Below are 25,586 nucleotides of genomic sequence, written 5' to 3'. Positions count from 1 at the left end.
GTATCACCCTGCTAACGAACAAATCGAAGGATCCAACCGCAAATTTTATGTTTTACAAAATCAATGTCTATTATTGTACCCCCTTTTCGTCAGCTAATTACTAGTTTTCAACCGATTTTATACACAATTATAAATAGTTAAGGTATTTTGATGTGGTGATTTATGCATTCATATTTTACTTTGATCCTTTGAGCAGCTACACAAAACGGTGTTATTGCTTTGGTTGCATGCATGAATGATACACTGCTCAAAAAAATAAAATAAAGGGAACACTAAAGTAACACGCTATAGATCTGAATGAATGACATATTTGTATTAAATACTTTGTTCTTTCCATAGTTGAATGTCCACTTTCATGTTGAGTAGAGCTCCTGATCCAGAATAAATAAAATAAAGGAATATATATAAAAAATAAATACAATATTTTATTCATTCAGATCTACAACGTGTTACTTTAGTTTTGTTTGTTTCTTTCGGCTTTTCCCTGTTCTTTTTATTTTTTGTGCAGTGTATAATCCTCTCGCTAGGTAGCAGTAGTGTTCAAACTAGGCTAGGCTATAATGATACACAGGCTTCTCGCTAGGTGGCAGCAGTGTTCAAGCAGGGTCCAAGTAATCAACAGGTTCCCTGTTCAAGCCAGCCAATCAGTGTGAGGTTGAGGTTACAGTTAATACTGTTAATACTGTACAGTGAAGATATACAGTAAGCAGGCTTTCCATTGGCCATCACAAAGCTCTTTATCTCCTACACGGAATAGAAAAGTTGATGGACGACTGGACAACATACAGTATATATTATATTTATTTATTCATAGTACAAGCATAGTACAGCCATACTACAAACGTACTACAAGCATAGAAGAAGAGCAGCAGAAGGCTGTGAGCGGTTTGAAGATGAAATGTGTTGAGTTTGATGTTTGAAAGAGGAAGTAACGTAACGTAATGTAACGTAATGTGACATAACAATATGTTAACAACTTATATATGCTACACTAAGATATGCTCAGAACTTACTGTACATACAGTATATTGATATATATTTCAAGGATAAAAATTAGGACTGTCAAATGCTTCAAATTTTTAATCAGATTAATCACACTTTTCAAATGAATTAATCATGACTGATCACCATGTCGCACTATGTCTGAAATGTGTCCATTTTTACCGTATTTTATTGAAAGAAAGGAAAAAGAAAGAAGAAAATATATCGCAGTAGGATGTCCAAAGTGTGGAGTACTTTACACTGAAAGGTAACGATTGGGTGGTCTGTGACCTGTGCAAAATGGAGACGGCGTACCACAAAAGCACGACCGCGATGCAGCAGCACCCGGGAGCTGCTTGTGTGGAGGAGACGACACTGTATGTTTTCAGCTTTTTTCTTTCCTTGTCGGCAATGATTAACCCCGACATCGGTCCAAACCGCAGCATGTGGCTAATACTTGTAATATTTCAACATTATGCTATTTATGCTCCTAAAATGATTGATTATTTTTTCTTATATTGTTCTGACGTTATGCTTGAGTTTGGAGTCTGTGTCAGGCCGGATGCTAACACCTGAGGAGGTTGTGCTGGACTTTGAAGGGAAGCTGTCTGAGAAGATGGGAGAAGATGGGAGAAGATGAGAGAAGATGGGAGAAGATGGGAGAAGATGGGAGAGGATGGGAGAAGATGAAGTGGATGCTAGTAAAGCGCTGCAGGCTTCCTCTTCGTGTCACGTGACAAAGCAGGACTCAGGGACGTGTTGAGGCGGTGCAGAGCGTCCTCCACCGTGTCCAACTCGTGTCTCACGTCCTTCAGCATGCTGCTGAGGCTCCCCACGTCCCTCAGGACGTCTACGCTCTGCGTGTACGGGTTGTAGCGGATGGCAAAGGGGCGAGCGATGGTTTTGGCAAACTCCCTGTGGGACACGCCAGCGTTGATCATGTGGATTTGTCAGGGAGCCAAGATGCTTTCCATCATTAATGCTCACCTCATCTTCTCCTTGGCTTCTTCAAAACTTTCAGAAGAAAAGTAGACGTCCTGGAATGTCGTGATCAGGCACTCCTGGTTGCAGGTCACAGCGGGGTCGAACGGGAGAACGTGAGCCTTGTCCGTCAACGCGTGCTGATGACAAAAATATAAATAGAAAACATCAAATCATCATCATACATTATCCATCATCCATCCCTCCCTTCCTCCATCCATCAAGGAGACCAAAAGCTCCTGTGGTGGACATGACGTTACCTTACTTTTCTTCCACACTCATCTGGACCTGCTGGGCTAGGTGTTACCTGTGCAATCTACCACAGCCAACGACAGCAAAGATGTGGGGAACCTCCAGGAACTAGCTGTCACCTGACCTGACCTGACTGAGGACCTTCTTACCCACCTTCAACTCGCTGATGGACGACAGCAGTCCTGCACCGTAGACCCGCTGTCTCCCATCTTGCTTGCAAAGTCCAAACTCCACCGTGAAGAAGTAACACTGAAACGCAACACAAACATCGTCATCATCATCATACAATCTAATGCAGGGGTCTCAAACTCAATTTACTTGGGGGCCACTGGAACTCTTGAGACTGGGCCGCATCAGGTTTAAAAAAAAGAAAACGCATTTATTAAAAACAAAAAATTTTTAAAAACTTCGCTTTGGTTCCAATTTTCTACAAGAAAAGCTCTGATAAAACATTCCACTGTTCTCAAATATCTTCATTTTTATTTTTCTACACAAAATAAGATGAAAAATAAATACACAAATCAAGAATAAAGAAACTCAATCAATCAGTAATAAATAAATAAATATAATAATAATAATAATAAAACAGCAAATAATAAAAACTTAAGAAACCACATATAGTTGGTGGGTAGACAAATTATTTTTTTCAGATTAAAATGAACAAAGCATTATTAGAGCCCTGTAGACATGACAAAACACGACTATAGTCACATTTATACTCTTTTTATTTACAACATATTGCGCAACTGCAGGGTCTTGAGACACATGCTAACTCGCAAACTAGAGAGCTAGCGACCTAAACGGTAGCCTTCAAACTTAAACTTCAATGGCCAAAAACTTACCACTTCCACACGGATAGGGAGGATAACTATTAACAGTTATTTAACCTTTAACATGAACATTAATCAAACGTAATAATTTTTTCTGGGTACATGATACCATACAGCATCCAAATCAAACTTGCGCGGGCCGCACTAACATTAAACTTTCATATCAAGGCGGGGGCCTCAAACTAGTGTCCTGCGGGCCACATTTGGCCCGCGGACCGCGTGTTTGAGACCCCTGATCTAATGCTATCATACCTTCTCATGCTATCATAATGAGATTTGAAAGGTCCTGTAACGTGTGTGTGTTTTCTCACAGTGGCTAGTTTCTTCACGGCGTCGTCTGAAGCTCCCAGGGACGCCAGTCCGAGTTCCTGGGAGAACTGGGCGTAGCTGGGCTCGGCCAGCATGGGGACGTGGCCCAGCAGCTCGTGGCACGTGTCACTACGAGGGGGGGGGGCACCGACACGTGACGCGGGGAGACGGGACGATGAAGATGATGATGGTGATGTGTGCGGACTCACGGTTCGGGTGTGTAGAAGGGGTCTGAGCTGTGCCGGATGTACTGAGTACAGAAGAAGACTCTGAAGGCCAGACCTGCTAGGAAGTCCCTGGGAGACAGGTACCCTGCGATGGGCCTGATGGTGAAGCCTGTGCGTGCTAGGCACACACACACACACACACATATTGAAAATAGCATGGAAGTACGTGAAGTAGCAGATGGCGCCATGCAGCCTAGTCGGACCTACATGAGGGTCAAAGGTCACCCCGGGGGGGGGAATGTAAAAGGATGGAGCACCTTTGAGGAAGCGTGATATGTCCTCCAGCTGGGGGATGTTGTCCTCCCTGTAGTGACACTCTTCCACCAGCAGGGGGATGTTCTTCAGATATTCCTTGCAGGCGTGGGTCGGGTACAGCTTGTTGAGTTCCCGATACACCCGAGTCCACGTCTGCACCTCCTCGGGCGTGAAGTCCACGTGAGGGATGGGATCACCGCTGGCGGACATGAAGTCATGGCTGTCACATGTTTGCAGCTTTCTGTCAATCAAATGTTGCGTTTGTCAAAGGAACTTACTGATTGTAGTTCATGGCCAGATCTGCAAAGTACTTCCTTCTTTGACGGTAAACTTCATCTTTGAATCCCTGCAGGAGCAGCACACGTTTAAACATGCTGAAGAACGTTTGCGAGTTCCTTCAAAGGGCAACAAACCGGATGGTCGGCGTCCAGCTCCGATCCGTACATCAGAACCTGTTTGCAAAGATCCAAGTCTGAGATCTTCTTGGGGAACCATGGAACGTCTGGCATATCTGAAAGAACAAAAGTGCCATGACACCTGCCCCAAACCTTGTCCTTGGTGGACACGTGCAGCCTACCATCATCAGGGTGGGTGGAGTCAACAAACGGCGTCACTTCAGTGACGTCCGGGTGCTTGCGGAGCAGCTGAGTCAGCTCTATGAGCTGCTGGTGGTCGCCCTCGCACTCCACAAAGATCTCAACGTCACAATCCTTTCCTTTGGACTTGCGAGACTCGATATGAAGCAGGTTGATGTGTTTGTCCTGCAGACGTTCCAACGCAGTCACAATAAAACACCACACTGCACTTCACTGTGTTGGGGGTCTTCCAATGTTTATATGTCAGTTTCTAATGTCATCATCATCATCCATCCATACATCTGTCCACCATCATCCATACATCCATCATCCATCCATCCATCCATCCATCCATCCATCTGTCCACCATCATCCATCCACCCATACGTCCATCCATCCATGCATCCATCCATATGTCCATCCATCCATCCAATCATCCATCCATCTGTCCACCATCATCCATCCACCCATCCATCCATCCATCCATCCATCTGTCCACCATCATCCATACATCCATCATCCATCCATCCACCCATCCATCCATCCATCCGTCCATCCAACCATCCATCCATCCATCCATCCATCCATCATCATCATCCATCCATTCACATCATCCATCCACCATCATCCATCCATCCACCCATCCATCCATCCATCCATCCATCCGTCCATCCAACCATCCATCCATCCATCCATCCATCCATCCATCCATCATCATCATCCATCCATTCACATCATCCATCCACCATCATCCATCCATCCATATGTCCATCCATCCATCCATTCATCTACATCATCTATCCATCCATCTGTCCACCATCATCCATCCATCATCATCCATCCATTCACATCATCCATCCACCATCATCCATCCATCCATCCATCCATTCATCCACATCATCCATCCATCCACCTGTCCACCATCATCCATCCATCCATCTGTCCACCATCATCCATCCATCCATTCCTCCATCCATCCATCCATCCATCCATTCCTCATCCATCCAACCATCATCCATCCATCCATCCATCCATCCATTATCCATCTATCTGTCCACCATCACCCATCATCCATCATCCATCTATCTACCCATCTATCCTTCTCCCACTTGTCCAAGGTGGGGTCATGTGGGCAGTCGTGAATCCCAGCTGAGGCTACTTCAGCCAGCTCCTCAGATTTTGTTGATGTTGTTATGTTTAGAGTAAAGCATGCCCACCTGGAATATCTTCAGCACGTCGGCCAGGCCGCCTATTTGTTTTTTTAGAGAAAAGACGATGGTGGCTCCGCCTCCCTCAGAGCACATGACGCTTCCATTGGACACGGCCTTTCCGTCTTGCTGGCTGTGGCTTGGGTTGCTTTCTTTGTCCATCTGTGGTGTGATGATGTGAAAGATACAAGTGAAGATGTAAGCATCAACATGCATGTCCTCACTTGGCTCGCTTGGCAATAAAACCTGATCCTTAATGAGAATGAATATTACTCATAATAATAATCATGATGAAGGTGTGGTAGGGTGCTAGGAAGATTTGTCTGCTTTTATCAACAGTCATCGTTTTTGTGGTTATGTTAAGGTCGGAGTAAACCACTAAGCTGCTCTTTATTCAGCAAACAAATAGACGATTTACATCAGCTTGGCCTCATAGGATGGGTGGAGTCAACACCTAACGTCAGCTTCCCCTTCTCAGCTGATGAATTTATCAATTGTTTTACAAATAAAACCCAACTCATGAGTGATGGAATTAAGGACAACCTGCCTCCAGGTGGGATCAACCAAGACGACTGTTAGCATGAACCTGTTTGACCCGCCTCCTGGGAAACTCGTTAGAGAGCTGGTCCCAGCTTTAGCTCCTTCAGTCTTCCATCCATTTGCACTCGCTCCCAGTTCATTTCAGATGAACAATCCCGAGAACCAGGAAGAAGTATGGCGACCCTAGAGCCTTTTCTATTGGGGCCCCAACGCCGCCGGCATTCTACCTACCTACCTGCTGATACCTCAGCTGCGACCTCAGTAGAAATGTTCAAATCCAGACTTATTTTTACACTTGAGCATTTAGTTCAAGTGGTCCTTCTCATGGACCTTCATCACATGCTACCAGATTTCACTCTAAAAAGTCTTTTTTATCTTCACTCACTGCCGCAACAAAGCCACTATTGATGTTACCTCACCCAAATTGTTGATTTGATGAATCAAAAGAAAGACACCACTTCACTTGCAAGCAGCAGACCAAATTAAATTAAATTTCTTTTTTTCTGGTCACTGAACGCATCTTCAGCCAAGAACATCTCTGCTACTTACAGCCTGCTTGATCTTCTCCTTCACCAAAGATCTTCACCCGCTGCACCTCCTTCACGTTCCTCTGGGGAATGAAGGCAAGCCACCTCAGTCTGCCTTATATACAAAGGCAGTGTGTGTGTGTGTGTGTACATGTGTGTGTGTGTGCGTGTGTGTACATGGGTGTGTGTGCACAGCACTCTGACTCAAACGAGTGAGGCACGGTCATAAGAGCAAAATCACATTTTGGAGGCCATTGGTGATAAGATCATCAGGACACTAATCAGTGGGAGCTGTGGATGATTTGGGTGGTGCACCTCCATGATGAAACCTTCATCAAAAAAGAACTTTTCCATGAGCGTGCTCCGTCACGAGTAGATGCATGCTTGATGCTGGTGTTTCCAGGAGGGCAGTGGGAATACTGAAGATGGCTTCACTGTCTGATTTCCAGATCCATCCCCAAATGTTCTCCATCGGATTTCGATGAGGGGAAGATGCGGGATGGTCAGCTTGTTCCTCTGGAAGAAGTCCTTTGTCGTGTGTGGAGAAAGCCACTCATTATCACACAGACCAGGACCTTCAGCCATGAGCGGCATCTCCACATAGCCAGCTGTCGTTTGACGCCCCTGTGCGACCTGAAGGTGGGATCTCCTTGTCATGCCAGTAACGTTGGAAGCCATCAGAACCGTCAGCTTCCTTCCACCTTCCAATGTCCTGTGTTTGGTGCTCTCCTGCTAATTCCAAAGCGTGAAGGAGACCAGGCCTTTGAAGATGTTTCTTCTCTGGCAAATGGCGTCTGATGGTTATCAGACCGCACTGGGCACTTGAAATGTACACATGTCCAGTATAAAGTACACGTACACACATCCAGTATAAAGTACACGTGATATAGTTTCAGCAGACTAAAAAATGATATATGCAATACGAGCCATCATCCCTCACATCACATTCCATGAATCACTACACAGATATCACTTTATTTCACAATAGACAGGAAGTCTCCACCTTCCTCATTGATTACACTCACTGGGCCTGCAGGCTCTCTAATTCTACATCTGCATTCACGTTAACATGCTTCATTGCATTTCACTGATTCACTCAACATGCTGGATGATGTATTATACAGTACAATATGCTGGATGATACATAATACAGTACAATATGCTGGATGATACATGATACAGTACAATATGCTGCATGATACAGGACAATATTCTGGATGATACTTGATAAAGTACAATATGCTGGATGATACATGATACAGTACAATATGCTGGATGATACAGTACAATATGCTGGATGATACATGATACAGTACAATATGCTGGATGATACATGATACAGTACAATATGCTGGATGATACAGTACAATATTCTGGATTATACATGATACAGTACAATATGCTGGATGATACAGTACAATATTCTGGATGATACATGATACAGTACAATATGCTGGATGATACATGATACAGTACTATATGCTAGATCAGAGGTAGGGAACCAATGGCTCGGGAGCCAGGTAGGGCTCTTTTGATGACTGTATCTGGCTCTCTAGCATCTAGCATTTCTTACCACAATAAAAATGTATTTTTGCTAACATTTTAAAGTAAACCATCACAGAAATCACTGTTAAAAATATTCAAAATCAACAACTTTCTTATGCATTTTAATTCGTTCATCTATTTTCTACTGCAATACGGCCGACCATATCTATCTTTCCTGATGATATTCCAGGTCAAACACTAAAACTCGATTATTACTGTCTACCTCGGTCATTGAGATGTCAACATAGTCACCTAGCTAAAGCTGCAGAACCAAGCCTTCTGACAAAGATGGCCAAAAGAATGAAATATACTGAGTACGGTGCAAAACCATGCAGCAGCAGAAGTTGCATTAATGGCAGCAAGTATTTGATTTATTATTGGACACTGCGCTGCTCACGAAAGTGTGCTGGCCACACCCCATTGGCGTGGGGTAGTGTGCCTGGTCTACGTAATTAGAGCCCATTATATCTAAAACTGTTGGTCTTACATAAAAATGCACACATTTTATTGCATTCAATGTTTAAAAAAATGTATATGGCTCTCACAGATACACATTTTAAAATATCTGGTCTTCATGGCTCTCTTAGCCAAAAAGGTTCCCGACCCCTGTGCTAGATGATATATGATACATGATACAGTACAATATGCTGGATGATACAGTACAATATTCTAGATGATACAGTTCAATATGCTGGATGATACATGATACAGTACAATATGCTGGATAATACATGATACAGTACAATATGCTGGATGATACATGATACAGTACAATATGCTGGATGATACATGAAGGAGACTTGTCGTTAAGGATGGCTGATGAACCAGTAGTTCCATCCACATGGTTTTAAAACCTTGTCCTGTGACGAGTGCGCTTCTTGACTGCCACCCAGTGTTTGTGTAATGCAAGACAATATATTCAGTAGAGCGAAGTAGTGATTATGTCGAGTATAAAACATATAAACATTACTCAACTAATGCCCCTCCATTGGCCTATAGAGAGCTTCTGATGAATGAAGCCCAACCGGCCATGGTTTTAGTTTTCAAAAGACAGCGCTCCCCGGTCAAGGCAGCTTCCAGGAAGCGGAATGGAACGCGGCCTTTGTGTGGGGTGTAGCTTTCCCTACACGGAACGCGTCCCGTGCGGTTCCTGTCGCGGTCCTTGTGGGACTCACTCCCCGCGCAGCCTAGCTAGCTGGCCGGCCAAACAAGCCTGAAGAGGCGTGTGGTGCCCAGGCGGAGTGCTTGTAGACCGGGAGACGGAGTGCGACCTCACCCGGAGAGGACAACATGCCTGCGGTCTCGAAAGGGGACGGAATGCGCGGCCTGGCCGTGTTCATTTCCGACATCAGGAACTGTAAGATTGTTTATCACTCTCTATAAGTTAATTAATGCACACAATATGACTGTTTTGTTTACGAGGTGTGGTGTGTCGTTGGAGACACAGCTAAATCACCGTGGGTGTTTCCTGGTCCTTCCACCGCCGTGACTTGCAACTTTTGTTACACACAACAGACTTTGACAGCTAGCTAACAGGGCTAAATAGCATACGAGCTAAGAGCGGCTAACGTCACGACAAAGGGCGTGACCCACGGACGCCTTTTGGACACCAAAATGTCACTTTCTGGACTGCTAAACCTTTGGAGGGATTTCAAAGCATACTTGAAACAGCCGGCGTGTTTTTGTCGCCATTGTTGCCCCTCTTCCAGCTTGTTTCAGTCATGCCCACATTAGAAAGTTTGTCTACGGCAGCCATAGTTTATGCAGACGTCATAAATAATAACACTGTGTTTTTACTTGACAACAACTCCGAGTATGTTATTTTTTTTACATTGAAATAATGCGTGTCTGTTTGAGTGTGGGCGTCTAATGAAACTGACACACACTTGTTTAGTTTTGTGACCACCAGGGGGCGCCTATGCATCGCCATACAGTTCCCCAGTGGGTCGTACAAAAACGTGGCAATGTGAAATCATTTTTTCTTTTCCAGGCACCCAAAAATCTGAACAAAAATACGTTTTTATCACAAATAATTGTACCTTTACATGGAGAAAACGAGTGTAAATCTTTATAAATGAGGACTGGATGTAATTTATCAATGATGTGGACTTGGTGTACATCTTGGCAAGATGGAATTAAATAGTGTTTGTTATTTTCTTTATCAAATGGCCAGCACTCACAACTTTATTTTTGGCCCCATGGCAGGTTGCTCGGCAGTCATGATCAATTAAAAAATGCACAAACAGTGACAAAATTATTTGCAGAAAACTACAGCGTTCAAAAAAAGATGTTTGACTGCACAGTAATTCCTAGTTTATTGTGGTTAATTGGTAGGATTCCTTATTTATTCCATTTCTATTTTATAATAAGAGCATGGAAAAGCCTATTTACAAGCAAAATTAGGTTTTTAATATTATTAGAGCCCTCTAGAAATGAAATAACACCCCTATAGTTTACACTCTACACTCCTGTTACCCAATATAGTAGACATAATAAGAAAAAATAAGACATAATATGGAGTCACACGTTATCATCAGGAGAGTTCCTTGTTTTTCCTTTGTTGCCTATTTTCCCATCAGTGTAACATTACTGACCTAGTTACCAGTGTGGAATACTACAGATCATCAAAATGTCTTTGAATGCATCGCTTAGCCATTTTTATGTTTGAAATGCTTTCATTTAGGCAAGAAATGTATTTTTAATTTCTGTGTTATTGAAATTTTAATCATGACAGTAATGGTATATTTTGGGGAAAATATTGTGAATTGTCCAACCTTTTTGGATCAAGGTTGCACTGCAACACGAAGGAGCCTTCATTAGTCTTGATGACTTTACCGGCGGACCAGAAACCTTCCTGTCCTTTTTATGAGGCGGCTAAGCATGTTCATGTGGGATGCTTTATGGGTGATTGCCGGGCTGTTGCTCCGGCAACCTGTCTTGGTCTTCAGTGCTGTTCTCTCACCCAAGCATGATGACAAAACCAGTCCGCAAGACAATGTATCAAAGGAGTGCGTGCAAAACATTTGTTCCAGTTTAATGATTGATATGGTCTTCTTATTTTGACGTGCATGTTCACGGTTTCTGTATTTGCAGGCAAAAGTAAAGAGGCAGAAATTAAGAGGGTCAACAAAGAACTGGCCAACATCCGCTCCAAGTTCAAAGGTGTGCTGGCGGTGACCATCTGATGCTCCTGCCCCCCCCATACGTGTTCTCCGTGGACGATGACGTGTGTGATTGATGTGTGTGCACAGGTGACAAGGCTCTGGATGGCTACAGTAAGAAGAAGTACGTCTGCAAGCTGCTCTTCATCTTTCTTCTGGGCCACGATATCGACTTTGGGCACATGGAGGCCGTCAACCTTCTCAGCTCCAACAAATACACGGAGAAACAAATTGTAAGTCAACACGTCCGCAGATTTTGTGGCTGCTTCATCATTACTGGTGTAATGCGGTTTGGATTTGGCCTCCCTCGTCTGTAACGCTTCATTGGTTCCAGACTGTGACTGTGTTGCCTTCAGGGTTACTTGTTCATCTCCGTGCTGGTGAACTCCAACAGCGACCTCATCCGTCTCATCAACAACGCCATCAAGAACGACCTGGTCAGCCGCAACCCTACCTTCACGAATCTCGCCCTGCATTGCATCGCCAACGTGGGCAGCAGAGAAATGGCCGAGGCCTTCGCTTCCGAAATCCCTCGCATCTTAGTGGCGGGGTGCGTGTGTGACCAAGGCTTCACGTGCGTGTGTACCTGCTGCTCTTGGTGATGATGTGTTTGTGTCCTGAGCAGGGACACCATGGACAGCGTCAAGCAGAGTGCGGCACTCTGTCTCCTCCGTCTCAACAGGACGTCACCTGACCTGGTGCCCATGGGCGAGTGGACGTCCCGAGTGGTGCATCTGCTGAATGACCAGCACCTGGTACGACTCTGGGACCCCCCCTATCGTCATCATCATCATCATCATCATCATGAGAATGTGTGTGTGTGTGTTTTCAGGGCGTGGTCACGGCAGCCACCAGCCTCATCACCACGCTGGCCCAGAAGAGTCCTGATGACTTCAAAACCTCCGTGTCGCTGGCCGTGGCCCGACTCAGCAGGGTGAGCGTCACTGAAGAACCGAGTACCCCCCCCCCCCCACCACCCCTTTAACTGCGTGTCCTCGCTCGTGCAGATTGTTACGTCAGCATCCATTGACCTTCAGGACTACACATACTACTTTGTTGCAGCACCTTGGCTCTCCGTCAAACTACTACGACTACTGCAGTGCTACCCTCCACCTGGTACTGTTCACACACCAGTACTTCTCTTCTACCACAGCAGTCCAATACAGCCGTACTGAAAAACCCAAGGGTGATATTTAGTAAAGCAACACATACTAGTACAATGTTATATGGCATCATTTCTGGTGTATAAGCTGCTACTTTTAAAATGCATTTCAATACCGTACGGCTATGGAGTGAGGAAATGATCAGTGAGGAAATGGTAACTCTTTATGGGACAGGACACTCATAACGAGCTTGTCAAGGCATCGGAAACCGCAGGAGGTCATTACTCAGTATTGTAATCTGACTCACTGTGTCATCACACAGCAACTTAACACCCAAAAGGAAGCTAGGAAACGCATAAGACAAGTGCCAATACCAGTTGAAAAGAAAAAACACCTATTTCAAATGTTTCCATAATGCATTGTTATGCATCGTAATTCAATGGGCAGCTCATTGGCCAAAGATGGCCGCCGGCTGCCACAGGTGAGTAACTAGCTTGCGGTTGTCCAACGCAGAGGACGGGGCGCTGCGGAGTCGTTTGACGGAATGCCTGGAGACCATCCTGAACAAAGCCCAGGAGCCACCCAAGTCCAAGAAGGTCCAACACTCCAACGCGAAGAACGCGGTTCTGTTTGAAGCCATTTCACTCATCATCCACCATGACAGGTGGGTCCGGGCTCCTCTGGCAGAGAGCGTGGGGGGGAAGGGGGGGTCCTACCGGGCTGTCCTTCAACCAACACTGTGCTGTCGTCCCGCAGTGAGCCCACCCTGCTGGTGCGAGCGTGCAACCAGCTGGGCCAGTTCCTGCAGCACAGGGAGACCAACCTGCGGTACTTGGCCCTGGAGAGCATGTGCATGCTGGCCAGCTCTGAGTTTTCCCACGAGGCTGTGAAGACGCACATGGAAACTGTCATTAATGCTCTGAAGGTGCGGCGGCGGCGTCTTTTGGGTTGCTGATGGACAGAGTCTTCTCACACGTGTTTTTTTTTTTCTAGACCGAGCGAGATGTGAGCGTCCGTCAGCGGGCGGTGGACCTTCTCTACGCCATGTGCGACCGCAGCAATGCTAAGCAGATTGTGGCGGAGATGCTGAGCTACCTGGAGACCGCCGACTACTCCATCAGAGAGGAGATTGTGCGTCATTCATACTCTTAGCGCTTGGCCCCGCCCCTTTGCTCAGCCGGCTTCTTCTCCAGGTGCTGAAGGTGGCCATCCTGGCGGAGAAGTATGCCGTGGACTACACCTGGTACGTAGACACCATCCTCAACCTCATCCGCATCGCAGGAGACTACGTCAGCGAGGAGGTGTGGTACCGCGTCATCCAGATCGTCATCAACCGAGACGACGTGCAAGGCTATGCCGCCAAGACTGTGTTTGAGGTGAGCTGAGGTCTCAGGTGGGGTCCCCAACTTGGAACTTCATGCTTGTGGAACTCTGCTAGGCCCTTCAAAGACCGGCCTGCCACGAGAACCTGGTCAAAGTGGGCGGGTACATCCTGGGAGAGTTTGGGAACCTGATTGCCGGCGACCCGCGCTCCAGGTATTTTCAAATGTAACACGCGTATTGCATCAGCAAGATGACGTCCTGGTGTTCTCCAGCCCCCTGGTCCAGTTCAACCTCCTGCACTCCAAGTTTCACCTGTGCTCGGTGCCCACGCGGGCACTGCTGCTGTCCGCCTACATCAAGTTCATCAACCTGTTCCCGGAGGTGAAGACCACCATCCAGGACGTGCTGCGCTCAGATAGCCAGCTCCGTAACGCCGACGTGGAGCTCCAGCAGAGAGCCGTGGAGTACCTGAGGCTCAGCTGCATCGCCACCACTGACATCCTGGTCCGTCACTGGGTGGGGGGGGCGGGGGTCGGCACCTCAGCCTTTCAACTGTGACTCTGCCTCTGCAGGCCACCGTCTTGGAGGAGATGCCTCCGTTCCCCGAGAGAGAGTCGTCCATCCTGGCCAAGCTGAAGAGGAAGAAGGGGCCGGGAAACCTGCCCGACATCGACGACACTCGCCGCAACATGAACGGCAACGCGGAGCACAGCGTCACCGGAGACGGCGCCAACACGGTAACGGTGCTTTGTGTGGTCATGTGATCACGCTATGAGTTCATCATGTCTTCACACCAGACACTTGCCGCCCTGACAGCCTTTCCATAACAATTCTAGACATACGTTTCAAGACCCGCGCATGTCAGCTCTACTAGTAAAAAAAAACTACTAGTAATATCGACTTTACTCTTTTTTTTTACAATCTTTGCTCTTCTTTCCTAATATTTCAGCTTTCTTCTTTTGGCTTTATTCTTGTAAAATTACTGCTGATATGTTGTTTTTGGGGCGGCACGGCGGTCCAGTGGTTAGCGCGCAGACCTCACAGCTAGGAGACGAGGGTTCAATTCCACCCTCGGCCATCTCTGTGTGGAGTTTGCATGTTCTTCCCGTACATTCCAAAAACATGCTAGGTTAATTAGCGACTCCAAATTGTCCATAGGTATGAATGTGAGTGTGAATGGTTGTTTGCCTCTCACCCGAAGGCAGCTGGGATAGGCTCCCCGTGAGGAAAAGCAGTAGAAAATGAATGAATGAATGTTGTTTTTGACCTATGGGGGCGTAGTAAAACTGTAAGCAGATGTCTGGAAGAATGCTACTCTCTGTACTTGCTAGCAAAGCCACATTTGTTTCCAATTCCTAACGCCGCCACCATCAGCCACAAGTGGTTGGAGTTAATGATTCCCTACCAGCAAAACAAATGCATTTTCATCTGTCAGCGCCATTTTCCAATGGACTGTTTAGTGAACATGGGCCGGACTAGCCCCGCCTTTCCAACGTTACTTGCTGGTGTGGACTCAGCAAGCAGTCAGTCCTAACTGTGTTTTATATTGTGTAAGTCATGAAGCAAAAGCGCTGGCATACATGGAAAACGCTAAAATGCTAAAGCTACTTACCATTGAGAGACATCTTGAAGTAATCTCGTCTCTTGGGAAACTTCGGACTCTCGAGTCTGGGATCCAACGCATATGGCTGGATGTTCAAAGCCCACTTCGCCGTTTATTATCCACTCCTTTACCGTTAGCTTGCGGCACAAACCAGAACTCCTTTGAAGTACTTGCTAGTGTGACCAACCACCGCCTAGTGGGCGTGCCTAGAGGTGGGCTGTGGATGGAATACATTAAAATAGACCGTTTTCGAGGGACGCACGAAATCCAAAGTAATACAGCTGAATAGGTGCAGATTCTGGAAGAACTATAAAGCTTTGTGCTCTGGTTTTGGTGTGTAGCTGCTCTGTAGGAGTCCACAAGTCCATACAAAGCCCAAAAAGGAGCATGATAGGTCCCCTTTAACTAACTGATGTTTTTAGAATGTGCCAAGGCAGTACTTAGTACAGTACAGCCTTGAATGGATGTCTTGCTATATGCTAGTTTATCAATGGATGTGATTGATTTTGAAAGAGGTGCAAGCCATGAGTGTGTTTTGCGTGATAGTTTGAGTTTGGTGAGAACGTGTGAGTTACCTTCACTCTCGTCACTTCCTTTCCTCTTGTTTTTTTTTCTGACCTTCACTTCCTCTTCTATACTCCTTTGCTCCCCCTTCAGTCTTCTCCTCCAATGATGACGGTGCTTCCCGCCAACAGGCCCCGCCCGGCCCCTTCCTGTGCTGCCACGATGGTATATTCATAGCACACGTTATCAGCCACTTACTTAAAAACCCTACCGATGTCATATTTATGCTGTTATGGGCTATTATCAGACGTGTGCTCCCCGTCTTCCTTTTGCTGTCTGCACACAAGAGATTATTTTCCACTTTTGTGTCCCACCCAGAACTCCACCCACCCCTTCAATGACTTGCTGAACCTAAACTCCGCCCCCGATGCCGGTTCCAGTCTGCTGGTGGACGTCTTCTCCGACGTCACGCCTGCCCCCGCCGCCTCTGTCGCTGCCACCGTGTCTGAGGAAAGCTTTGACAAGTGAGTCTGCCTCCACGTACGCACAACCTCTACGGTTGAACAAGAAGGCTGCGTGACGTGGAAGATGATGGAAGCACGTGTAGAACATCATGACAATAGAAAGCATCTGTGACCATGGTAACGTTATTGTCTGCTGAACGTTTCATCTTGTGAGTGCAGGTTTGTGTGTAAGAACAATGGTGTTCTCTTTGAGAATCAACTTCTGCAGATCGGCCTCAAGTGCGAGTATCGGCAGAACCTGGGTGAGCACACTTTATTTGTCTACTGAGAAATGAATGAAAATAGACATACAGTACGTGTAGCAGTACAGTAGCATAATTAGTGTTCTAATTAAACACTAATGTCTCAAATGTCAATACTAGCTTTTGCACATGACTTACAGACAGAAGCGTATATTAGAAAGCGTATCATTCTATTTGTGTGCCTAACTGCCTCGCAAGCTCACCTCATTGACCTATTGTGGCCACTAGGGGTCGCCACTTGACCTGAAAGGTCATGTTGAGTTGTGTTTAGTTTCACGCCGTGTCTCCAAAATGGCCGCGTGCGTCCTTGATGAATGCTCTCCTGTGGTCCTCCAGGTCGCATGTACGTGTTCTTTGGCAACAAGACGTCCAGTCAGTTCCTCAGCTTCTCCTCGACCGTACGCAGCGAGGACACGCTCAACACACATATCCTTTCGAGGACTTCAACTGGGAATCACTTCCTATTAAATAGAAGCTGTTGGGATAAGAAAGATGGCTGCATGTGGACATGGAGCCTTATTGGAGGTTTTTTCCGAAGGCTTTCTAGGCGGGGGGTGGCTTCATTCAGGATGAATGGGGGTAGAGTCGTGATGATTACATGGAGGTTTCTTAACACGGACCCCACAGCTGAACGTCCACGCCAAGATGGTTGACCCGGTCATAGAGGGCGGGGCCCAGGTTCAGCAGATCCTCAACATCGAGTGCGTGTCTGACTTCAGTGATGCCCCCGTGCTCGACATCCAGTTCAGGTGGGTGGGTGGGTGTGGGGGTCCCTCACACACAGGACAGGACACGCTGATGGACTTGTGTGTGTGTGCAGGTACGGCGGCGCCCTGCAGAACATCTCCATCAAACTCCCCGTCATGCTCAACAAGTTCTTCCAGCCCACTGAGATGACGTCAGATGACTTCTTCCAGCGCTGGAAGCAGCTTGGCCTGTGAGAACACCCCCCCCCAACCCCACACACACAACAAGGGGAGGTATTTGCATTGATGAAGCAAGTAATGTGCTTGTTTGCCTGCAGGCCCCAGCAGGAAGTCCAGAAGATTTTCAAAGCTAAACACCCGATGGACATCGAGGTCACCAAAGCCAAGGTACGTGCTTATCATCTTATGTCTACGACATAGAGTAATAGGCTTGTAAATGTGACTATAGGGGTGTTATATCATGTCTAGAGGGCTCTAATAAATGATAAAATGTGTATTTAGAAGGTGGTAAGTAGGTTTTTTACATGTTATGTTAGCTATGTCAGGTAATAGGAATGTAAACATTAATATAGGGGTGTTATTTAGGGTCGAAAGGGCTCTAATAATAGGCTTGTAAATGCGACTATAGGGGTGTTATATCATGTCTAGAGGGCTCTAATAAATGATAAAATGTGTATTTAGAAGGTGGCAAATAGGTTTTTTACATGTTATGTCAGGTAATAGGAATGTAAACATTAATATAGGGGTGTTATTTAGGGTCGAGAGGGCTCTAATAATGGTAAGATGTATACTTAGGACCTGTTTACTACCTTCTAAATTCTAACTCCCCAAATATTAAATTATTTGTGCAAATTCTGCAACCGGTAAAGTGTGATAAAGGAGGGACTGTTGAGGAATGTTTTGTTCCAGGCCTGCAAGTGGCAGTCATGCAGACAACCAAGCGGTGGACAAATAGAGCAGAGAGGAAGTGGATATTAGAAAAACATGTTAGATGTGATTTTTGCTTTGGTAGATTCTAGGTTTCGGTGTGGCTCTGCTGGAGGGTGTTGATCCAAACCCTGCTAACTTTGTTGGTGCTGGAGTGGTCCACAGTAAAAGTTCTCAGGTGGGATGTCTTCTCAGGCTGGAGCCCAACAAACAAGCGCAGGTATGGACACACACACACACACACACACACAGAGAAGAGTGTAAAGTAATGTGGTGTTTGTCCCATCAGATGTATCGTCTCACGCTGAGGACCAGCAGGGACTCTGTGTCCCAGAGACTTTGTGATCTGCTCTCAGATCAGTTCTAGAAGCTTCTTCTCAGTTTTTTTGTACAGTGTAAAGTCTTTTTACCATTGAAATGAAAAGTACTTTTGGCACATAGCTTTACTGCCTTTGACAGCGGCGCCACTGCTCCACCAGGAGGTCGACCCACGTGATTTTTCCTCATCCCGTCACCCTTTTTTGCACTTTTTAACGCGAGTATGGCATCACGCTGGAGAACCGCTAAGCTCTTGGACACGTTACACGCACACTTTGTACTGCAGATCACTAGAGTGCCTTTGTCTCAAGTCAAACACTAGCACACGTTTCACTACGTCTACCTGAAACACACACACACTTCTTAGGGGTGCACAATATCAGTCTGATACCGGGCATACCCATAAATCCAATAACTTTAACACCAGTCCAGGGTGCACCCCGCCTCTCGCCTAAAGACAGCTGGGATAGGCTCCAGCACCCCCGCAACCCTTGTGAGGATAAGCGGTAGAAAATTAATGTATTGTGCACCTCTAATATTTCTATTTTTACTGCCTTCACGTTCACTTGCTCCTTAAATGCACCTCACTGCCTTAAGAGGTATTTTTCCAACTGTTTGCAAATAAAAATCTATCAGGTCCTTGCCGTCTATTTCATAAAGGTTAGTGCAAATCAGTGCTTTTTATTCATGATTGATTTAAAAATATTCTTATACATAATAAAAAGGCACAATATTAGTAGTCACATTCACAATGTCGCGGTTCTTTGACACTCAAGAGACAAAAAAAAAGTTTTAAAAAAAATCAAACTTTTAGCACTCCCATCGTCCTGTGTCAGTCTCTATATCGAACCTCCGCTCTGAGTTCCTTGGTGATGTAGTTCAGCAGGGCGGCCGTGACCTGCTGCTGCAACGTGGCGCTGCCCATCACCAGGGCCACCAGCTGGGCCGCATCTGTCCAGTCCAGACCCCACAGGACGGCCGCCACGTCCTCGGACAGCTTCCTCTGCTGGGCGGGGGGCAGCTCCATCAGGACCTGAGGAAGGGGCCGGAACTGGCCGCTGGTCAGCCAGCTGCCCAGCAGGCTGCCTACCACGCCACCTGGTGGTGGACATAATGCATGAGTACGTCTCCCTGAACACCCCCACCCCCGTCCAAGCCAGGCTAATCTACTGGTAAAATCATTTAGTAAGTAACTTTCTGCAAATGATACCAAAATAATCCAACATTGGTACTGTCAGATCATATTTCATCCCCATGTAAATGCATGGTGACAGCACTCTGCTTTTTTATGGGTTCCGTCTGTGATTGGCGGGGTGAAGCATGTAGACGGCATGAAATGGGGGCGCATTCCTTCAAAGTCTACACTGTGATGTTTATTTGAGCGCCACGCTGTCCTGATGCCACAAATAACCAGCGTGTGCTCGGCTGGGTTAAAAATAACGCTTGCTGAAGTCTCCCTGGTTTGACTTTCATCGACGTGTTTCTAGCATCCCGAGCTTCAGTTAGCGGCTAGCTGGCTCACATCGCCAAAGAATATCTGTTCCCTTAAATGCTATTCGACTGTGGTGATGAGCAACTATTGTGCCGCAAAGCATGCTGGGCAGCTGGGATCACCCCCAGAGAAGAGAGTAGTTTAAGCCATGATGTGCATTTTCACCCATTGGCCGCTCGATGACAGTGTTGGCTCACCATGTCAATTTCCGACATTGGCAATCCCTGTCCTGTTTGCAAACGGCGGCCCCAATTACACTATTGTCCTTACCAACAGCGATGCCGGGAGGTCCGCCCAGCATGCCGCCGAGAAACGCACTTCCCCCTGCAACCATGGCTCCTTTGGCCGAGCCTTTCACCGCCACTTTGATCTCCTCCTGTGCCGAAATCTCGCAGCACAGGCGCATGACGTCATCCACTCTGGGCGCCATCTTGCTGTTGCTAGAGAAACGAAAATAAAACTTTCAGCTTTTCCTGAACATTGGAACCGGGAAGTCTGGGACCAGCCATTAATCCTTTCATGACTTAATATAGGAGCCTGGTGTTGGCAATTAATATACTGGATTCAAATTATGAAATCATTTTAATAGACAATATTCCTAATTCACCGTGAACTATAACATTTTCAACAATCACAATCTTTTTGCCTTAAAAATGTATATTTATATCGTATTTATATTTCAACAACAGAGTTCCTCGCTATTGTATAATCACGTGACGACTAAAACAGCCTTGTTGTTTCGTCAATATAACGGTGAACACTCTGAACAATCTTTACAATCTACAACATCCGACTATTTTATTTTAGCTAAATGGGCTCCAATTAGTAGTTAAAGTACTTTTCTTACCTGTAGTGTGGTGTAGGGCAACAAAGTTTGGTCGTGTTGTTCCACTCTCGTCGACGACTTCCGGTTAAGAGTTAGAGCACCTAGCATATTGAGTACCTAAGTCAGTTCAACCGGATGTTGCACTAAACACGCCCAAATGGCTGCATTCGCTTGACAAGTACGGCACACAGTACCCGGATGTTGCACTCAACATGCCCCCAAATGGTGACAGCGGCGCCATCTTGGCGACGGAGTGGAAAAGGGGGGACGTGACTAAACAGATGACGCGTTCGTCATTTACAGTAAGCGCGCAATGACAGTGCTGGACTGGTGAAAGTGCTGTCAAAATTCGCGCCCGCAGGCACAAAGTAGAAAGCATACAAGCTAGCGAATAGTGCACGGTATGAAGACATTACAAGCTACTAGTACACAGGATACGTACATAGCATACAAGCTAGCTAGCCAACAGCCAAAACAAAATGGTTCTTCGCTCGAAAGTCCACTCGATTTACTGTGTAATCACGTAACATTTAAAAATAAAATTACGACTGAAGTTATATCACAAAAAATAGTCGATGTTCTTATAGTTAAAGAACGTTTTGAAACAAATCGCCGTTCAAAGTTTAGCTGAGGTGACGCATCGTGGCTCCGCCTTTATGGGCGTGTCTTGGTGACGTACGAGAACACAGGGAGGCTTTGGACCCGACAAAACAAGCTCCTCATCAAAACAATCCTCAGCATCAACAAGCTCGACGACCTCACTCAGACGACACTACCGGAACCTCGGAACGCCTCAGGTCAGTTCGAACCTCCTCAATCTCTGCCGCGACGAGACATAATTTTCATCTTTTAGTTTTGTACATCAGCACGGAACCTTTTGTCTTTTTGTCCTCTGACGTCACAATGTTGTTCAAATGACAAGTCCTTGTTGAGATGTCACCCGAAAGGACGACGTTTATTTTTTCGGACGGGAAAGACTTGAGTACGTGATTGTTTGTCAGGATATTCAAGTTAAACGGACGTAATGAATGTGAAATGTTCTGCCGTACGTCCGGCCTGTGTGGGACGTCATCATCCATATCGCTTGTTGACGATCAAATCCCAACAGTCTGCACATAATGTTTGCCTTAGAATGTTACTTTGAGGGGTGGGGTTGCGGGTGCAGAAGCCCCCCCCCCCTCCCCCACCACCACGCATTATATAACATCTATGCATCATCAGCCATACGTGCTCTGTTTTTAAACTAACGTGACAGTCAGCTGGGACCTCCAAGCAGGCGGCACTTGCCTCGTGTGGCCACAAGAGGACGCCAATTTCTCTTGATTGCGTTGCATGGTTTTAATGAAGTTTTTTTTGGAAAATTCTTTCCTTTGTCTTTCTCATAGCTTACTTACTTAGCTTGACGATGATTGGCAAGATCCTCTCCCACCTGCTCGGCGGCAGCGGTGACGAGGAGACGAGCGGAGATACTCTGGAGGAGCTACTGGAGTTTGAGGAGGGCGGCTGGGTCGTTGTTAATCTGCCAGGTGAGAACGCAATGTGACGTGCACACGCACAGGCGGGCGTGACTCTTCTGATGTTCCTGTGACAGACAACGCACCCCTGTCAGCACCCGAGGCTGACCCCTTGGAGAACCTGCTGATAGAACACCCCAGCATGTCCGTCTATCAGATGAGACGCAGGGTGAGTGGAACTGAGGGGGACGAGGAGGAGGAGGAGGAAGAAGGTTCGGAAGACGATGAGAACTCTCCAAGGTGAGTCCACGCTCCTTCTCATCCACGACGACGTGACATCAGCTGCACGTCATGTGACCCTCCTGTCTTCTCTCCCAGGCCCGTGGCGGTGAGCCGGCACATCTCGTGGCGTCTGGCGGCATGGGGCGTCCCGCTGCCAGTCGACGTGCGGCTTCTGACGCTCCAGCGGGCCCGGGGCGCGGCCGAGCGCAAGAAGCTGAGTCGCGGGGCCCTCGCCAGGCAGAACCTGGTCAAGACGCGCTGCTCTGCGTCGGAGAGGCGCTACGGACACTTCAAGCAGCCCAGCCAGCGTCTCTACAACTACTGAAACAGGAAGTGATGACGGCGCCACCTGAAACATTGTACAGTCCAAAATCCAAGACGAACAACCGTGTTTTTGTGTGATTATCACTTGGTCGCCTGTTCGATGGTGTAAATACTCCGCTTTTTTTATTTCTGTCTATTTATAAAATGTACAAAAAAAGAGGAAAATAAATCTGCTTTCTTAAAATGGCGCCAAATCGTCCTTTTGGGCTCCGCCTCCTCGCAGGCGACGCATCTTAGTCATGAACCTCACCACACGCTCGGCGTCCACGCCGGCGCTCCACACGCCGCCATCTTTGAAATCAGAGCCCACGATGAGCCCGTGGGCGGCGAGGTAGCGCTCCATGTTGTCGTACGTCACGCCAGAACCCACTAGCACCGGGATTGTTACACAGCGGGACACGTCTGGCGTTTAAAAAGAAATACATTTGAAATGGGAATACATGGATCATAATAGCATGAGATGATTATGCAACATTACTCTATAGTGTAGTATAAACAAGTATATACTTATGTCATTCTTTGTTTCAATGAAAGTATATTTAATACAATTCTTTTCCTAAATAGCGTGAGATGATATATCATGTACTTATGACCTTTACTTTGTCCTCATGAGCTTCTTAAAATAGTCTTATGTGGACAAGGTCCAGGTTTCAGGTCAGGCCTAGTAGCAACCTGAGTGTCCCTAATATTTAGCATAGCTTATTTGGAGACCCCAAGCGCTCTGATGGTACCTCGGAGCTCCCGGGGGTCCGCCTCCTGTCCAGTGGATGTCCCAGTGACGATGAGGCCGTCTGAGAGGAAGAACTCTGCCGCCCGAGCCGTCTCCTCGATGCTCAAGTCCGCCGTCAGTGCGTGAGAACTGTACCGGTCAAAGCGAGACAACAGGGACACGTCATGGACAAAAGTCTTTGGACTGCTGGGAAGAAGGGAGGAGTGTGCAAACATGGACAAACGAGGCCCATAAGAACCTTATCACGCACGTGGGACTCACCTGTGTTTCTTCTTGATATCAGTGAAGACGAGCACGTGTTCCGCTCCGATCATCTTGCGGTACCGCAAAAGATCTGCGGCGCAAGCGTGGACTGGGCCCTCGTCCGCCACGTGAGAGAAGACGAAGCCCTCAGCCCGGATGAAGTCCAGACCTGAGACAGGACACAGAAGCAGCTAGAACCCCCCGGCAGAAGGTTCCACATGGAGATGCTGAGATGGGAAACCTGAAGCCAGAGCCACCGCCAGCGCCTGCCGGTTGGCAGAAGATAGGAGCTGCACCCCGAGAGGCATGTCCGGGCAGACGTTCCTCACGGCCGCGCACACCGCCGTCATGCAAGCGCACACCTCCGGGCCCGGAGACAAGGAGTAAGGCACGTCGTGCATGTTCTCCAAGATTACTGCATCCTGGAAGGAGAGCACACGTGCAGATGTTACAATATTTGTTGTTGCTCGGGGGGAACATCTGCTGAGTTTGTCAGACGACGGGGGCCTACAAGTCCTGCATCACGGTAGATGCTGGCCTCCTTGCAGGCCTCCTCAATGATGTCGGACATCTTCATGCGTCCCAGTGGACTTCCTGAGAGATACAACTGAACGTGACGCACACCACGCAGGAAACACTGCAGTGATCACCTGGTTCCTACCTGGCAGAGCTTGGACGTGGATCATCCCCATCACGACGCCTTTCAGACGGCCGAAAAGATCCAACCATTTCATCTTTGTTTGTCTTTCTCATGTCACGTGACCGTCCAAAGGTCCTGCGAGCAAGACAACAGGATGTGTTTGGATTCAACTTTATTGCTTGTTCACTGGGACAATACCTTGTATTCTAAATGAAAACTGGCAGCGCTCCTCGATATCATTCAACAACATCAAGATTAATCAACTATTTCAACCTGCTAACAGCTAGCATGCTAGCGACCTGCCAGGATACAGGGTGATAACATTGCAACATACATTTGCTTAAGTGCTAAAGCTAACCCCAAAGAAGGTAGCGCTAAGTATCAAAAATGCACGTCATTTTGCATCATGCTATTCATGTCATATGAGGATAATGGCTAACAGGCTAACAGTTAGCACACTAGCTGCTAGCAAGATGGCAATAAGTATCAAAAGTGCACGTCATTTTACACCATGCTATTTATTATGAGTATAATAGCTAACACACTAACAGTTAGCAGACTAGCATCTAGCAAGATGGCACTAAGTACCCCAAGTGCGGTTCCAGAGTGACTCATGCGATTGACTATGAGCAACAGCAAAAAAGTTAGCATGTTAGTAATGTTAGCATGCTAGCAAGCTAATGCTAAGTACCAAAAGTGAGGTTCTACAGTGATTTGTTATGAAGCAAGCTAATATGCCAACGGCATATAATGCTAACGGCTAGCAACCAGTGCTAAATGTCACTGTGATATGCAAGATGCTAAGATAATGCTCAGCAGCTTAAATGCTAACAGCAGGTGGTATGCTAGCACCTAGCAGGATGACAAGGATGACAAGTACCAAAAGTGCAGTTTCATGGTAATTTCACATCGTGCTATTTATTTAAAATGAGCATAAATGCTAACAGTTAGCA

The 25,586-nt window shown here is 46.7% G+C and overlaps 5 protein-coding genes across 13 annotated transcripts; 2 read left to right on the top strand and 3 right to left on the bottom strand.

The window, feature by feature from the left end:
• Nucleotides 1-786: 786 nt before the first annotated feature.
• LOC131132832 (tryptophan 5-hydroxylase 1-like) lies at nucleotides 787-16,205 on the bottom strand. Of its 2 annotated transcripts, XM_058078840.1 has the most exons (12): nucleotides 15,996-16,205; nucleotides 15,430-15,637; nucleotides 5,628-5,780; nucleotides 4,413-4,596; nucleotides 4,249-4,346; nucleotides 4,114-4,181; nucleotides 3,838-4,034; nucleotides 3,563-3,698; nucleotides 3,356-3,482; nucleotides 2,368-2,463; nucleotides 1,969-2,102; nucleotides 787-1,896 (listed from the first exon to the last, which is right to left on the bottom strand). In XM_058078840.1, the coding sequence occupies exons 2-12, from the start codon at nucleotides 15,499-15,501 to the stop codon at nucleotides 1,680-1,682; spliced, it is 1,482 nt and encodes a 493-aa protein (XP_057934823.1). In that variant the 5' UTR covers nucleotides 15,502-15,637; nucleotides 15,996-16,205; the 3' UTR covers nucleotides 787-1,679. The 2 variants fall into 2 exon arrangements, with proteins under 2 accessions (XP_057934823.1, XP_057934825.1); XM_058078842.1 differs by lacking the exons at nucleotides 15,430-15,637; nucleotides 15,996-16,205 and adding an exon at nucleotides 6,708-6,771 and having other exon boundaries at nucleotides 4,249-4,596.
• Nucleotides 9,340-19,281, top strand: LOC131132821 (AP-2 complex subunit alpha-2-like). Of its 4 annotated transcripts, XM_058078815.1 has the most exons (23): nucleotides 9,341-9,587; nucleotides 11,324-11,392; nucleotides 11,482-11,624; nucleotides 11,748-11,941; nucleotides 12,017-12,146; nucleotides 12,224-12,325; nucleotides 12,399-12,507; nucleotides 13,008-13,158; nucleotides 13,251-13,419; nucleotides 13,488-13,625; nucleotides 13,688-13,870; nucleotides 13,933-14,030; nucleotides 14,090-14,321; nucleotides 14,390-14,554; nucleotides 16,078-16,149; nucleotides 16,303-16,448; nucleotides 16,608-16,690; nucleotides 17,027-17,117; nucleotides 17,317-17,439; nucleotides 17,511-17,627; nucleotides 17,715-17,784; nucleotides 18,410-18,544; nucleotides 18,614-19,281. In XM_058078815.1, the coding sequence occupies exons 1-23, from the start codon at nucleotides 9,521-9,523 to the stop codon at nucleotides 18,689-18,691; spliced, it is 2,865 nt and encodes a 954-aa protein (XP_057934798.1). In that variant the 5' UTR covers nucleotides 9,341-9,520; the 3' UTR covers nucleotides 18,692-19,281. The 4 variants fall into 4 exon arrangements, with proteins under 4 accessions (XP_057934797.1, XP_057934798.1, XP_057934799.1 ...); XM_058078814.1 differs by having other exon boundaries at nucleotides 9,340-9,587; nucleotides 18,410-19,281; XM_058078817.1 differs by lacking the exon at nucleotides 16,078-16,149 and having other exon boundaries at nucleotides 9,342-9,587.
• Nucleotides 19,274-21,618, bottom strand: LOC131132862 (protein C19orf12 homolog). 3 transcript variants are annotated; one of them, XM_058078887.1, is made up of 4 exons: nucleotides 21,155-21,618; nucleotides 20,982-21,061; nucleotides 20,405-20,574; nucleotides 19,274-19,740 (listed from the first exon to the last, which is right to left on the bottom strand). In XM_058078887.1, the coding sequence occupies exons 3-4, from the start codon at nucleotides 20,562-20,564 to the stop codon at nucleotides 19,475-19,477; spliced, it is 426 nt and encodes a 141-aa protein (XP_057934870.1). In that variant the 5' UTR covers nucleotides 20,565-20,574; nucleotides 20,982-21,061; nucleotides 21,155-21,618; the 3' UTR covers nucleotides 19,274-19,474. The 3 variants fall into 3 exon arrangements, with proteins under 3 accessions (XP_057934870.1, XP_057934871.1, XP_057934869.1); XM_058078888.1 differs by having other exon boundaries at nucleotides 21,403-21,618; XM_058078886.1 differs by having other exon boundaries at nucleotides 20,982-21,618.
• Nucleotides 21,597-23,208, top strand: si:ch211-260e23.9 (uncharacterized protein LOC555795 homolog). The gene is made up of 4 exons (XM_058078881.1): nucleotides 21,597-21,757; nucleotides 22,346-22,486; nucleotides 22,552-22,714; nucleotides 22,793-23,208. Exons 2-4 carry the CDS (start codon nucleotides 22,366-22,368, stop codon nucleotides 23,019-23,021), a joined length of 513 nt encoding a protein of 170 aa, XP_057934864.1. The 5' UTR covers nucleotides 21,597-21,757; nucleotides 22,346-22,365; the 3' UTR covers nucleotides 23,022-23,208.
• On the bottom strand, nucleotides 23,104-25,534 carry zgc:162297 (uncharacterized protein LOC555865 homolog). 3 transcript variants are annotated; one of them, XM_058078874.1, is made up of 7 exons: nucleotides 25,514-25,534; nucleotides 24,655-24,768; nucleotides 24,505-24,587; nucleotides 24,235-24,415; nucleotides 24,012-24,162; nucleotides 23,752-23,879; nucleotides 23,104-23,422 (listed from the first exon to the last, which is right to left on the bottom strand). In XM_058078874.1, exons 2-7 carry the CDS (start codon nucleotides 24,725-24,727, stop codon nucleotides 23,199-23,201), a joined length of 840 nt encoding a protein of 279 aa, XP_057934857.1. In that variant the 5' UTR covers nucleotides 24,728-24,768; nucleotides 25,514-25,534; the 3' UTR covers nucleotides 23,104-23,198. The 3 variants fall into 3 exon arrangements, with proteins under 3 accessions (XP_057934857.1, XP_057934856.1, XP_057934855.1); XM_058078873.1 differs by lacking the exon at nucleotides 25,514-25,534 and adding an exon at nucleotides 25,222-25,398; XM_058078872.1 differs by lacking the exon at nucleotides 25,514-25,534 and adding an exon at nucleotides 24,832-24,960.
• Between the last annotated feature and the right edge of the window lie 52 nt (nucleotides 25,535-25,586).

This window comes from Doryrhamphus excisus, chromosome 7, assembly GCF_030265055.1.
Source record: "Doryrhamphus excisus isolate RoL2022-K1 chromosome 7, RoL_Dexc_1.0, whole genome shotgun sequence".
Taxonomy (NCBI): Eukaryota; Metazoa; Chordata; class Actinopteri; order Syngnathiformes; family Syngnathidae; genus Doryrhamphus; species Doryrhamphus excisus.
This window is presented reverse-complemented; position numbering and strand designations above follow the sequence as displayed.

Excerpts from the sequence above, each read along its gene's own strand:
- LOC131132862 (XM_058078886.1), bottom strand. The coding sequence starts at position 20,564 with ATGGCGCCCAGAGTGGATGACGTCATGCGCCTGTGCTGCGAGATTTCG. Across the intron at positions 19,741-20,404 it reads ACCTCCCGGCATCGCTGTTG|GTGGCGTGGTAGGCAGCCTG; the intron begins GTAAGGACAATA and ends GTCCACCACCAG.
- LOC131132832 (XM_058078840.1), bottom strand. The coding sequence starts at position 15,501 with ATGCGTTGGATCCCAGACTCGAGAGTCCGAAGTTTCCCAAGAGACGAG. Across the intron at positions 4,182-4,248 it reads AGCTGGACGCCGACCATCCG|GGATTCAAAGATGAAGTTTA; the intron begins GTTTGTTGCCCT and ends CTGCTCCTGCAG. Across the intron at positions 2,103-2,367 it reads CGTCCATCAGCGAGTTGAAG|CACGCGTTGACGGACAAGGC; the intron begins GTGGGTAAGAAG and ends TTTTGTCATCAG.
- si:ch211-260e23.9 (XM_058078881.1), top strand. The coding sequence starts at position 22,366 with ATGATTGGCAAGATCCTCTCCCACCTGCTCGGCGGCAGCGGTGACGAG. Across the intron at positions 22,487-22,551 it reads GGTCGTTGTTAATCTGCCAG|ACAACGCACCCCTGTCAGCA; the intron begins GTGAGAACGCAA and ends TTCCTGTGACAG. Across the intron at positions 22,715-22,792 it reads GACGATGAGAACTCTCCAAG|GCCCGTGGCGGTGAGCCGGC; the intron begins GTGAGTCCACGC and ends CTTCTCTCCCAG.
- LOC131132821 (XM_058078814.1), top strand. The coding sequence starts at position 9,521 with ATGCCTGCGGTCTCGAAAGGGGACGGAATGCGCGGCCTGGCCGTGTTC. Across the intron at positions 14,555-16,077 it reads CCGGAGACGGCGCCAACACG|TCTTCTCCTCCAATGATGAC; the intron begins GTAACGGTGCTT and ends CTCCCCCTTCAG. Across the intron at positions 17,785-18,409 it reads TCGAGGTCACCAAAGCCAAG|ATTCTAGGTTTCGGTGTGGC; the intron begins GTACGTGCTTAT and ends TTGCTTTGGTAG.
- zgc:162297 (XM_058078874.1), bottom strand. The coding sequence starts at position 24,727 with ATGAAATGGTTGGATCTTTTCGGCCGTCTGAAAGGCGTCGTGATGGGG. Across the intron at positions 24,163-24,234 it reads GGCGGTGGCTCTGGCTTCAG|GTCTGGACTTCATCCGGGCT; the intron begins GTTTCCCATCTC and ends GTCCTGTCTCAG. Across the intron at positions 23,880-24,011 it reads GATATCAAGAAGAAACACAG|TTCTCACGCACTGACGGCGG; the intron begins GTGAGTCCCACG and ends TGACCGGTACAG.